Here is a 13,392-nt window from a genome sequence, read left to right as displayed (position 1 = left end):
TTATAAGTTGACCTGGTCCTTGAGAAGGAGGTGGTGAGTTGCCTTCTTGAACCTGCAGTCATTACAGGTACACCCATAGTGTTGCTAGGGAGGGAATTCCAGCATTTTAACTTAGCATCAATGAAGGAATGCCAGTTTAATTCCAAGTCAGGATGGAGTGTGGCTTGGAGGGAAACTTGCAAGTAATGATGTTCCAATGTGTCTGCTGCCCTTGTATGTGGTAGAAGCTGTAGGTTTGGAAGGTTCTGTCAGAGGAGCTTTGGTGAGTTACTGCAGTACATCTTGCAGATGGTACACACTGCTGTCATTGTGCATCAGTGGCAAATGGACCCAATGTTGATGGTGGTGATGGGGTGCCAATCAAGCAGGGACTTTGTCCTGGATGGTTTCCATCCTCTTGAACATTATTGGAGCTGCACTCATCCAGGCAAGTGGAGACTATTCGTCATACCCCTGACTTGTGTCTTATAGATAGTGGTCAGGCTTTGAGGAGTCAGGAGGTGTTGCCACAGAGAGGCTAGGTGGTTACCTGCTGTCATAGCCACCAGAAGTAATTGGCCAGGTTGGATGTGAAGATAACTCTCATTTGGTAAAGACAATAAAGTCAGCTCTATGTTTTCAGGTATTTTAATACATATTAATATAAACATGTGCTTACACATTTGGTTATATTTCCCTTGTGATCTTAGCTGGCCACTATCTCAGAGTTAAGCGGACTGTAACCTCAACATCTTATTTGTTCTTAAACTGAACTTCTAATGCCACATTATCTCCATTATTAAAACCATCTTATTTAGATCACAGTTATGTTTTTTGCCTCAGTTCTGAAAACCTTCATCCATATTTTTGTTAATTCGAGACCCAAATATTCCAATGCTCTGCATGTCCTCAACTTGCACTCTCCATAAACTTCATGTATTGCATCCCACATTTACTTCCTCTCACCCATCACTCTGTTAAACCGATAAAGATTAACTGTTGGATTCACACCCTGCTCTGACTGTTCTATTGTTGCTCCTCCTCTGACAACTTTCCATACCTTCATCTTTGGTCTATTGTGAATTCCTCAATCTAGTTGGCTCATTATTGGTTGTAATGTCTTAAGTCGTCCAGGTTTCAAATTCTGAAATTCTTCCTTAAAGCTCAGTCCTTCCACTTTTGCCTCCTTAAACTATCTCCATTTGAGTAAACTTTTAGACATCACTCATCCACTTACTACCTGGAGAAAGTGAGCACTGCAGATGCTGGAGATTAGAGTCCAAGAGTGTGGTGCTGGAAAAGCACAGCCAGTCAGGCATCATCTGAGGAGCAGGAGAATCGATGTTTCGGGTATAAACGTTGACTTCCCTGCTCCTCGGATGCTACCAGACCGGCTTTGCTTTTCCAGCACCATACTGTTCAATCCACTTACTACCTGTCTAGTTTGGTGAAGTTGGAAAAGCACAGCAGGTCATTCCTGATGAAGACCTTTTGCCCGAAATATCAATTTTCCTGTTCCTCAGATGCTGCCTGACCTGCTGTGCTTTTCCACCACCACTCTAATCTTGTGAATCTGATCTCCAGCATCTGCAGTCCTCACTTTCACCTAATTACTGCGGATGCTGGAATCTGAAACCAAAAGAGAAAATGCTGGAAAATCTCAGCAGGTGTGGCAGCATCTGTAAGGAGAGAAAAGAGCGGACATTTCGGGTGTAACTGACCCTTGACTCGAAACGTCAGCTCTTTTCTCTCCTTACAGATGCTGCCAGACCTGCTGAGATTTTCCAGCATTTTCTCTTTTAGTCTCACTTTCACCTAGTTTTATGAAGTGTCTGGAGATATTTAGCAACATTAAAGGAGCTATAAAAATATAAATTAGTTGTTGTTATAACATCAGTGTGAAATTGAACTCAGTGTGGAGTTGGTTCCCATCCTAACTTGCAAGAGAAAATTGTTTTTAAGTCCCTGGAGAGCACAGAGACCATTTTAGACACTTGAACTGGTAAGAATGCTTAATAAAAATAATAATTTTGCTGGCCATGAGCTATGCATACCCATAGTGGAATATTTTTGGCAGATGCAATACCAAAGTTTTATTTCCTGCCACTGCACCATTCTTAGCTGCATAGCATGAACCATGCCAAATAAAACAAATTCCTTGTTCTTGTCATCCGATATATTATAGAGCTCAACAGCAACAACAGTTGCCAGGGGATGTTGCCAAGGGTAACACAAGAAATAAACTGGGAAGGAAATTCTCATTTGGAAAACTCACCAGGAAAGTAAATGAAGAGGCATCTTCTAAGGATGTCTTGATATATTAATGGCTGAAACAGAGTTACACATCTCTGAATTATTCATGACTATTTATATATCTATATATTTATAGATAGAATTAATAATTAAAAAATTGATCTGCAGTGTTCATTAACCACTGTTATCATAGAGGTTAACAGCCTAGAAACAGGCCCTTCGGCCCAACTTGTCCACACAGTCCCACTTTTCACAATTAACCTAATGTTTCTTAAATTACAAAATTGTACTCACTGTCATCACTACCTCCGGCAGTCCGTTCTAAAGATTCACCACCCTCTGTGTGAAAAAAATTGCCCCTCTGAACTCTTTTGTATCTGTCCCCTCTCACCTTAAACCCACACTCTCTAGTTTTAGACTCCCCTTCACTGGGGAAAGGCTGTTGGCTATCTACCTTATCTATGCCTCTCATAATTTAATAAAGACATTTAGACAGGTTAGGAAAGGTTTAGAGGGTTATGGACCAAATACAGTAAAATGAAATCAGATCAGTTTAGGCTACTTGGTTGGCATGGATGAGGTGGGCATGGCACACACGCAGAGTCACCTGGCACTGTCAGTGAGCTGGGAGGAACCCAACTCTAAGCCGTCAGAGAACATTATGTAGATCTTCCTCTCCCTCTGTGCTACCTCCCTCTCATGTTGCAGGACCATTGGAATTGTCACTGATGTCTCCTTATCTGCTGCAGCAGTTTCTGTTGGCAGTCACTTACTTCTGTTCCCTCTGTCTGCCAGACTTACCAAATACCTGCCAAAAACCATTTCACAGTATGTCCAAAGACTTTGCAGCAGCAGAAATGAGTATAAGTCACAGTGTAAATTGGGTTTCTAACCCTTTAAATAATATTAGTGGCGGCACTGTCTTGCAGCTGAAAGCAAGTTTTCTGATGAGTGAGGGGCAAATACATTGAACATAATTAGAGTCATAGAGTCATACAGCACGGAAACAGACCCTTCAATCCAACACATCCACACCGACCAAGTTTCCCAAACTAAACTAGTCCCACATGCCTGTGTTTGGCCCACATCTCTCTAAACCTTTCCCATTCATGTATTTATTCAAATAGCTTCTAAAATCTATTTCAAAAATGAAACAACAATGAGACGTTTTACTTGTTTTCTACAAATGAAGGAAAAGTATCTATTAGCAAAGAAAACAGCCAAAAACATTCAACCGAAGTTAACAGAAAGGAATATAAATGAATATTAATTTGGACATATAAGTCATGCCATCTAAGTTTCATCTTGCCTCCTTATCAAAATAATCAGATCATAAACACTTGATGCATGTCAAGCAAAACCATCTCAGATGCATCAGGCAAAGAAACTGACCAATGAACACATTCTATTCCTCAGTTCCTTATCCATATCGATGAGTATTTCAATCTCTGGGGTTCACTACTTATGTACAAGTTGAACACATTTTATTTCGTTTTACAAATCTAGAAGCAGTATCTTTCCTACATGATGACCAGATTTGTAATATCAGCTACCACTGTTAGCAATTAGAATTCACAGCTCTTTCCTCGCAGGAGTACAAACACAGATGTTGAGTTGTTCAGTTATAATCTAAACTTGTTGCATCAAATGAGCCAGAATATGACTGCTTGACATTCTTCCACCAGTGGAAGGCTTCTGGCACATGCACAGCCTCCAAATACCCTTCATGTGAGATATAATGGAAGTAGCTGGAGGGAAAGTGTGCTGCATTTGGAGTCATAGAGCCATAGAGATGTACAGCACTGAACTAGACCCTTTGGTCCAAATTGTCCATGCCGACCAGATATCCTAACCTAATCTAGTCCCATTTACTAGTGCTTGGCCCATATCACTTTAAACTCTAACAATTCATATATATTCAGACGCCCTTTAAATGATGTAATTGTACCAGTCTCCATCACTTCCTCTGGCATTCCATACATGCAACACCCTCTGTGTGAAAAAGTTGCCCCTTAGAGGTCACTTTTACAGCTTTCCCCTCTCACCCAAAACCTATGCCCTCTAGTTCTGGACTACACCACCCCAGGGAAAAGACTTTGTCTATTTATTCTATCCATGACCCCCGTCATGATTTTATAAACCTCAATAAGGCCACCCCTCAGCCTCCGACACTCCAGGGAAAACAGCCCCAGCCTGTTCAGCCGCTTCCTACAACTCAAACCCTCTAACCCTGGCAATACCCTTGTAAATCTTTTCTGAACCCTTTCAAGTTTCACAACATTCTTCCGACAGGAAGGAGACCAGATGGAGGGCTTTCAGCTTCCAGGTTGTTGTCTCCGGTGTGGTAGTACAATTCCAGCTTTTAAGCCCGAGAAGTTTTGCTTTTGGATTAATATTTCCTTTTTCATTATGCAAAATCTATGTTCCTTGGTTGTAAAGTCCTGACACAGCATGCCCACAAATGTACATCAAAGCAATTGGAAGTCTGACCAGAATCTGTGCTTCAGTGCTGGCCATCTCCTGGCTAAAGATTAAAAGATGTCACGAGAAGCGTGTACGCAAAATGCTGGATAACCATAACTGGCTGATCACATCCTAGTACACGACTCTGAAATTCAGTTTAATATTAATTGTAAGATTCAGGGTTTGACCAAAGGCAAAACCGCTCCAGGCATGAGTGTATCTAGACAAGGTTCATAAATTGTCTTGGAATCAGAACTACCACAGCAGAGGCAGTGAATTCCACTAATTTAAAGTGATGTGTGTCCTCTGTTGGCTGGGGTTCATTCTTCTTTTGTAATCTTGCTGCTTTCTGCACAATAAACCAGTGAAAAGCAGATCTTTTTAAACCTTTCCAAATCACAACCACAACCTAACTCATGTATGCCTGAACCCTGGACCAGGCAGTGCATGATTTGATTCTAATTGGTTGGGTGAAGCACATACAGTGCATGGTGACCATCAGGCTAGGAACCATGATGAACACATTGCCTCATGTGAATTCCAAATTAAGTCAGTCACACCTTACTGCATCCGTGAGTGTTGTTGATTAGATCAATCATTTTTAATTCATTGTCTTTACCTTTAATGATCTGCAATGTCATTAATGGACTTTGCATATAAATTAATCAGTTGGAGAACATAGAACATAGAAGAATACAGCGCAGTACAGGCCCTTTGGCCCTCGATGTTGCGCCGATCCAAGCCCACCTAACCTATACTAACCCACTATCCTCCATATACCTATCCAATGCCCGCTTAAATGCCCATAAAGAGGGAGAGTCCACCACTGCTGCTGGCAGGGCATTCCATGAACTTACGACTCGCTGAGTGAAGAACCTACCCCTAACTTCAGTCCTATATCTACCCCCCCTTAATTTAAAGCTATGCCCCCTTGTAATACCCGACTCCATACGCGGGAAAAGGTTCACACTGTCAACCCTATCTAACCCCCTAATCATCTTGTACACCTCAATCAAGTCACCCCTAAACCTTCTTTTCTCTAATGAAAACAGCCCCAAGTGTCTCAGTCTTTCCTCATACGATCTTCCTTCCATACCAGGCAACATCCTGGTAAACCTCCTCTGCACCCGTTCCAGTGCCTCCACATCCTTCCTATAGTATGGCGACCAAAACTGCACACAATATTCCAGATGCGGCCGCACCAGAGTCTTATACAACTGCATCATGACCTCAGGACTCCGGAACTCAATTCCTCTACCAATAAAAGCCAGTACGCCATATGCCTTCCTCACCGCACTATTTACCTGGGTGGCAACTTTCAGAGATCTGTGTACATGGACACCAAGATCCCTCTGCTCATCCACACTACCAAGTATCTGACCATTAGCCCAGTACCCCATCTTTTTGTTATTCTTCCCAAAGTGAATCACCTCACATTTAGCTACATTGAATTCCATTTGCCACCTTTCTGCCCAGCTCTGCAGCTTCTCTATATCCTGCTGTAACCTGCCACGTCCTTCCTCACTGTCAACAACTCCTCCGACTTTCGTATCATCCGCAAACTTGCTCACCCAACCTTCTAACCCCTCTTCCAGGTCATTTATAAAAATGACAAACAGCAATGGTCCCAAAACAGATCCTTGCGGAACACCGCTAGTGACGGCACTCCATGAAGAAACTTTGCCATCAACTACTACCCTCTGGGTGATTTACTGGTGGTGGTTAATAGATTATTTTGTGATCAGGAGTAAAAACTGTTCAGTTGTGTGTAAGAGCACTTCTAGATGTAAAATATAAATTGACTGTCTGCTTTTTCAATGGATCCTGCTGGGAAATATTGTTTTACTATCGTTGTTGCATCTTGAAGAGCAACTTTACATTTAACAACAGATTGAAAATTATTTATAACTTTAAACACAACAATATCAAAATAATACAGAGGATTACACAGTGAGTTATACTTAAAAAAATACATTAAAAATATGTATAAGTGGCTAACAAATGTCACCCTTTTCAGGGTGGGCAAGGTCAAATATTCTTACACGTTCAGTTGGTACCGTCAGAAAAGATAAAAGTCAGAAATGATTGTATAGTTCCAAACTAATCACACACTAACAGAAGTTAAACTTAAGCGCATTTAGATCCTTTGATCCTGTATTATAACTAAACTAATCTGCTAACTCCTATACGAGAGTGTTATAATCAAAATCAAAGGAGGTGACTGTCTAATAGTAACCAAGCCTTCACAAATGGTGATGTACTCTTGCATAACCTCAAATGTTTAAAATGACTTTTATGTTTTACCCTGTCAAAGAATATGATACACACTTGCCCATTTCCAAAATACCTTTGATTAGAGAAGCTAATAGTTCCAGCTTGGGAAACTTTGCTGGTGATATTACTCATACACAAAATGGAGAATGGACACTTGAAGAGTTATAGACAAAGGTTAGGGTATGGAACTAATTTGAAGTGGCCTTTCAAGGAGCTTCCCATTACCAAATGGCCTCCTATTGTGTTAAGTTACAATAGAAGTGGAATTTTGACTGATTGGCAAGCAGAAACTCATCATTCAGAATTCACCTCCACACAGTGGATAGTTAACTCCACAGAATGTCAGTGATATCAGAGATCCATTCCACACTCAGGTACCCTGCTTTCTTTTCAATTGTGATGTGGAGGTGCCAATATTGGACTGGGGTGGACAAAGTCAGAATTCACATGATATCAGGTTATAGTCCCAACAGGTTTATTTGAAATAACAAGCTTTCACAGCGCTGCTCCTTCATCAGGTGAAGTCACTTCACCTGACAAAGGAGAGTGCTCTGAAAGCTTGTGGTTTCAAATAAGCCTGTTGGACGATAACCTGGTGTCATGAGACTCCTTTCAGTTGGGCAGGGAGTGGAATGTTCATCACCACAGCACAGTCAAGGTTCAAATGGGAGGGAACTGGTGACAAACTAGGTGGGCGGTTCGAGGAGAGATGGCATGTGGATGCCTTGACCACAGACTCTCCTGAATCCACGAAGTAAGTGTAAAGGCAATGACTTCCTGAACCCACCAAGTCCTTCCTTTGAGGAAGTTGCTGATTTCCCTGGTGGTTCAGAAAGCCCAACCAGTAGCAGTAAAGTTATTTCATTTATTGAATGATGTGGATATTACACCTGGGTTCAGCATTTATTGTTCATCCTTAATTGCCCTTTGAGGTACATTGCTGAGGCAAGACTGGCAGATTTAATGAACCAAAAGGTTTTTATAAACATTGACAGTGATTACATGGTAGCCATTAGCTTTTCATTTTGGATTTTAATTGAACTTAAAATTTCACTATCTGCCCTGGTGGGTTTTGAACACATGCCTCTAGACATTAGCCTCATTATTCATCCAGTAGATGGCACTAATAGTATGGTGATTAAAAATTGTGGTCTCATTTTCATATTCCATGTTCAACCCACTTCCTTAATTGGGCTAATTGCTAACCCACCTACCATTAAAAGCCGGCAATGGGGAGCCTGGGGAAAGGCTTAAGTCAAAAAGAAACTTCGACTGATTTCCACCTCCCATCTGGTCCAAACTTGCCTTCCCTTTATTTCATTTAGAATCCCCCCTTGTGTCTTTCCAAGGTGTAAGAGAAAAAAAGCAGGGTGTCCTCAGTCCATGTAATGCATCTGTCTTCAGTTGAAATGACTATTGATAACATTCAGTCTGATTACACAGATCTGAACCCGGCAGTAGCTCATACTGAAACCAAGTTTTAACAATAAGTCCCAGTCTGCTTGAAGTAATTGTGATAAAAGACAACAGTTTAAATCAATGTCTTCATTTTGTCTGCATAATGAAGATGTTTTCGGCAGTATAATTATTCCCAAAGCAGTATTTAGAAAGAAAAAACAATTTTCAGGGAATTTTTCTCTCTCCTTTAGCACCACAGTGTTGCTGAATCCAATTTCTTTCCATATGAGACTGAAACTGTCCAATTCATGGACCAGTTTGTAGGCTTACTGTTACTTCTCTTTGATCTAGCCTATCTTGACACCCACTTGGAGTTGTACTGGAAGGAACTTCCTATCTAGAGTTCCATTGCTCGCTGAAGCAGCTTTAACTAACTGAACGAGGAGACAGAATTCAAATATCTCAGGATACAAACCAAGGTGTCTCCAAATGATCTGTTCAGGCTACATTGCTGTCAATACTAGTTTGCCCTCATCACAAATGGCTAGTTAAACAGTTTCGAAAGTCCAGAGTTCATGCAAGGTGCTGTAGAAACAAGCTTTTTATTTGGATAAATTGTAATTGCGGAATCTAGTCACGAATAATTGTGAACTTGTTCAGGATTTCTCAGCAAAATGAATTCTGCTACATTTAATGTTTAGTTTAAAATTTTTACATTTTCCTCACTTCTGTGTTTTTAAAATTTTTGAGATGTTTCTAACCTGTTTTGACCTCTTTGTCACTCTACAAAGTTATCTCCGCTTGCCGGCAATCATATTTCTTAAGAAAAACTCAGTCAGAACCATATGCCACAGCATCAGGAATTTTATGAATAATCAAAATAAATTGATCTTAATTGGAAACTAAGTCAACCTCCTGAGAACTGGAATGTTTGTGATAGCTTATGTCTACTGAGGCCCTCTTGCCAGTTCCTGCTGAATATTTAATCTAGAGATTTGAAAGGCCAATCTTTTAGTCATGGCTCTTAATTTTGTTTTCTTCCAGAATCAATGTCCATTTTCCTAAACTTCTCTGTCAAGTATTAGCATTGCTATTTTACTAACTAAAATAGCGCTATATAAATTGAAACAGCATGATTCTCAATTAGGTCCAGAAGGCACTTGCAGAAGCAGAATGAAAAGTTAAAAAATTGTTAATACTTTTCAAATTTTTAGGATGGCATTCCTAGGAATTTTTGAACTGAAATTTAGAAACAGCATGGAAAAAAAAGAGATAAGTTCATTCAAAAATGGAAAGGTAGCAAATTGAGTCTTTGAGAGTAGATTTAATAAATGTTCATTTTTTTCACATACAATTTGTTGTAGAAATTAAAACGATGGGGAAATTTGAATTGATAATGTATTGGTTACATAGACATGAAACGGGGGGCATTAACTGAGAAACTGTAACTGGACCCTTATACCTTACTGTCTAGGCTGCAATAGAGTTACTTCCCTCGACTGCAGATGATACAAAATTGAGTGGGAAAGTTGTAACAAAATGTATAACTTGAAGAGATGTTCAGGTTTAATTTAGAAGTGGTAGCAAGAGGACAAGTGATTAAAGTGAAGTAGTTAAGAATGAAAGAACTATCTGACTAATCTCATTTACACTATGATCTTTATATTTCAACATTTAAGCAATTTCTGTACAAACCATTCAGGCTAAAATACAGTCAGTGATGGTGCTAGCAAACTCCAGTCTGTCATGTGTTGAGTTTTAGAGTTCCTCTATGGAGTATAGCTTTCTGTTCAGTATATGATTTGTAAGCTAATGCTCTGCTTTACTTTCAGGTGTGATCATTGTTCCCAGTGCTGGAGTTGGCATTATCCTTGGGGGCTACATAATTAAAAAGCTCAAACTTGGTGCACGAGAATCAGCAAAACTTGCTATGATCTGCAGTGGGGTGTCTTTATTGTGTTTCTCTACACTCTTCATTGTTGGCTGTGAAAGCATTAATCTTGGGGGTATTAATATACCATACACCACAGGGTAAGAGTGATCTTCCTTTACATTTTGCTCTTCTGTTCTGTAATTTGAATTTTGCATTGCTTGTGAGGGTGAAATTGGTCTTCAGCAGTAGTGCAAACTCAATGATAGCAAATTGACAGCCCGTTCCACACTGCAAGTGACTTTCTTTTCCGTTGACTTCAAACAAACATAAAATGGGCATGGTGTGAAACAAGCTGCTAAATCACTGTTGGAAAATACCTCTGTTTACACAAAACCAGGCATGTCATGTTGGTCATACAGTTTGATATATGCAAAGTGTTTTCACATTTATAATCATAGAGTCTGATTAAACAGGAATATTTTTGTCAAATTGTCAGCAAGAAACCCTTTATATTCACATGTGCCCGATACATGGGCTCCAGCCAGCCAGTTCAGACGTAGTCCCTAGAATGTGGAGACTCTATTTTAATCTCCTGTTTATATCTGTTGGCCAGGGCTCCCTGATGGCCCCAAGTTACCAATCCCAATCAAGAATCTCATAGTCAATGAGATCCAGTTGGCCCTCGCTCCAATCACTACAATGAGCCAATTCACACCATTATCTTAAAGGCACCATAATCTAATGGCACTTGAAGAGTTTAATAGGAGTTACATGGGTGTGCTGTTTTGTAGAAAGGCCATTCAGCAAGTACTACTCAAACCCATGTCACCAGCACATTTTCCTGGAATACTAGTCCAGTGGCAATACCACCGGGCCACCAACTCTGCTTAGGCTTTAATTTCTCGGAGACATGACCGGGCAGTGTGCAGGTTTCTCGAGTTACTGAGGAACTTGACAGGAGCATGTCCATTGGGATGGGTCCCGTTAGAATTCACTGGGGGATCTCTGTAAAATTGTTTTTAAGCCCATAATAAAAATAATAGGTCGGAGTGTTATTTAAATGGTGAAAGATTGCAGCATGCTGTTGTGCGGAGGGGCTTAGGAGTGTTCATATGTGAACTGCTGAAAGATGATTTGCAAATGCAACAGATAATCAGAAAGACAAATGGAATATTGGCTTTCACTGCTAGAGGGATTGAATTTAATAGCAGGGGCATTCTGCTGCAATTGTACAAGGTGTTGGCAAGGCCACACCTGGAGTACTGTGCACAGTTCTGGCCTCCTTACTTAAGGAAGGATATACTGGTTTTGGAGGCAGTGCAGAGGAGGTTCACCAGGTTGATTCTGAAGATGACGAGGTTATGCTATGAGGAAAGGTTGAGCCTCCTGGGACTGTACTTGCTAGAATTTCGAAGAACGAGTGGGGATCTTATAGAAACATATAAAATTAAACATATAAAATTATGAAAGAGATAGATGATAGAGTTGTTTCCACTGGTGGGTGAGAAAGACTAGGGGACATGGCCTCAAGATTAGGGTGGAGTAGATTTAGGACCGAGATGAGGAGGAACTGCTTTTCTCAAAGAGTAACAAATCTGTGGAAGTTTCTGCCCAAGGAAGCAGTAGAGGCAGCTTCATTAAATGTATTAAAGACACAGTTGGATGGGCTTTTGCATGGAAGGGGAATTAAGGATGATGGGGATAGTGCAGGTAGGAGGAGCTGAGATGATGGATAGATCAGCCATGATCTTAATGAATGGCAGAGCAAGCTCGACGGGCCAAATGGCCTACTCCTGTTTCTATTACTATGAAACTATAACTGTCCCTATTCCCCTCATGTCTCCACAGCCATTTTGTATTCTCTCCATTCACTTCATGTATCCTCCAAAGACACTGACTATGAACAGACCTTAGGATATGTTTGAAATAGGCATTAAAAGAATAAACTTCTAATTCTTTTTCAATTTATTCACAGCATGAGGACATCATTGACTAGGCTTGCATGTATTGTCCATCCCAGAGGGTACTTAAGAGTGATTGCTGTGAGTCTGGGGTCACATGTAGGCCAGACCAAGTAAGGATGGCAGTTTCCTTCCCTAAAGTACATCAATGAACCAAATGGATTTTTCCACCCATCGATTAGATTCAGACATCGTTAGACTCTTAACTCCAGATTTTTTAAAATTGAATTCAAGTTCCACCATCTTCCATGACAGGATTCCAACCCAGATCCTCAGAACATTAACTGTGCTGACATTCCAGCAGTAATACCACGAGGGGCCATTGTTTCTCCCGGTTGTAACAATGTAACAGAGCTGACATCTTCAAAAACAATTCATGCTGGGGATAAAGAGCCTCTCCATTCATAAAACCCATTTATAAAAATTAAATGCCTTCAAATAGTAAGTGCAAAATAAATAATAAAGCATCATCCACATCAAAGCCAGATAACCTGTTAATCTCTTAAAACTCTCCATTAAAATATGAACACAGCCCCCATGCTGAGATAAATTGTTTAGCACTTATTTGAAAGTCAGGCGTGTGTTCATAATAGACCACAACATGACAGAAGAGTTTTACCAGCATATTTTTCAACGGTTCTGAATGTTTTAAGACCTTTTCTCAATTTGTAGAAGAAATATGACACATTTCAACATTTACACCAGTGTTTTTCAACCAGCGTTCCTCAGAAGCTTAGAGTTTACACGAATATTCCATTGTCATTTGGAAATTGTACCAAGTACAGAATAGTTTTTGTTCTTAGGACGAGCACAAAAGCTAAACTAGAATAGTTATTATACATGAGCATTTTACAATGCATAATAGTTTTTATAAATATATACTAGAGTTTAATTATGGATTGTTTAATAGTGTTTTACTTTATTGTTGGGGGTTTCTCAGAAAAAAAATTCTAAGTTGGACCAAAGGAATTGAGTTGCCAATCAGCAATGGCCTCACTAAATACTGGATCAGGCTTGAGGGATGAACATGAGTCCTTGTGCTCCTAAATCTCTCCTGAAGATACGGGAGCAAAGGAAGTTTATATCAACTGACATAGATAAAGAAAAAAAAGAAAGATGGTTCAGAAATTATTGAAATATACTGACCTGCTTTGACCATTATATGACCTACGGAGTTGTTAGCCACTAATT

The 13,392-nt window shown here is 40.1% G+C and overlaps 1 protein-coding gene across 2 annotated transcripts in view; it reads left to right on the top strand.

The window, feature by feature from the left end:
• The window catches only part of LOC122549421 (solute carrier organic anion transporter family member 5A1), a 186,059-nt gene that overhangs the window by 150,354 nt on the left and 22,313 nt on the right, over window positions 1–13,392 (top strand). For both annotated transcript variants that reach the window (XM_043689228.2, XM_043689227.2), the window contains one exon: window positions 10,200–10,398. In XM_043689228.2, the coding sequence (XP_043545163.2) occupies window positions 10,200–10,398 (199 nt within the window). The remainder of the gene's footprint in view (window positions 1–10,199; window positions 10,399–13,392) is intronic.

This window comes from Chiloscyllium plagiosum, unplaced genomic scaffold (assembly GCF_037043375.1).
Source record: "Chiloscyllium plagiosum isolate Xiang-an unplaced genomic scaffold, Cpla_swu_hap1 HiC_scaffold_4, whole genome shotgun sequence".
In the NCBI taxonomy this organism is placed as follows: domain Eukaryota; kingdom Metazoa; phylum Chordata; class Chondrichthyes; order Orectolobiformes; family Hemiscylliidae; genus Chiloscyllium; species Chiloscyllium plagiosum.
This window is presented reverse-complemented; position numbering and strand designations above follow the sequence as displayed.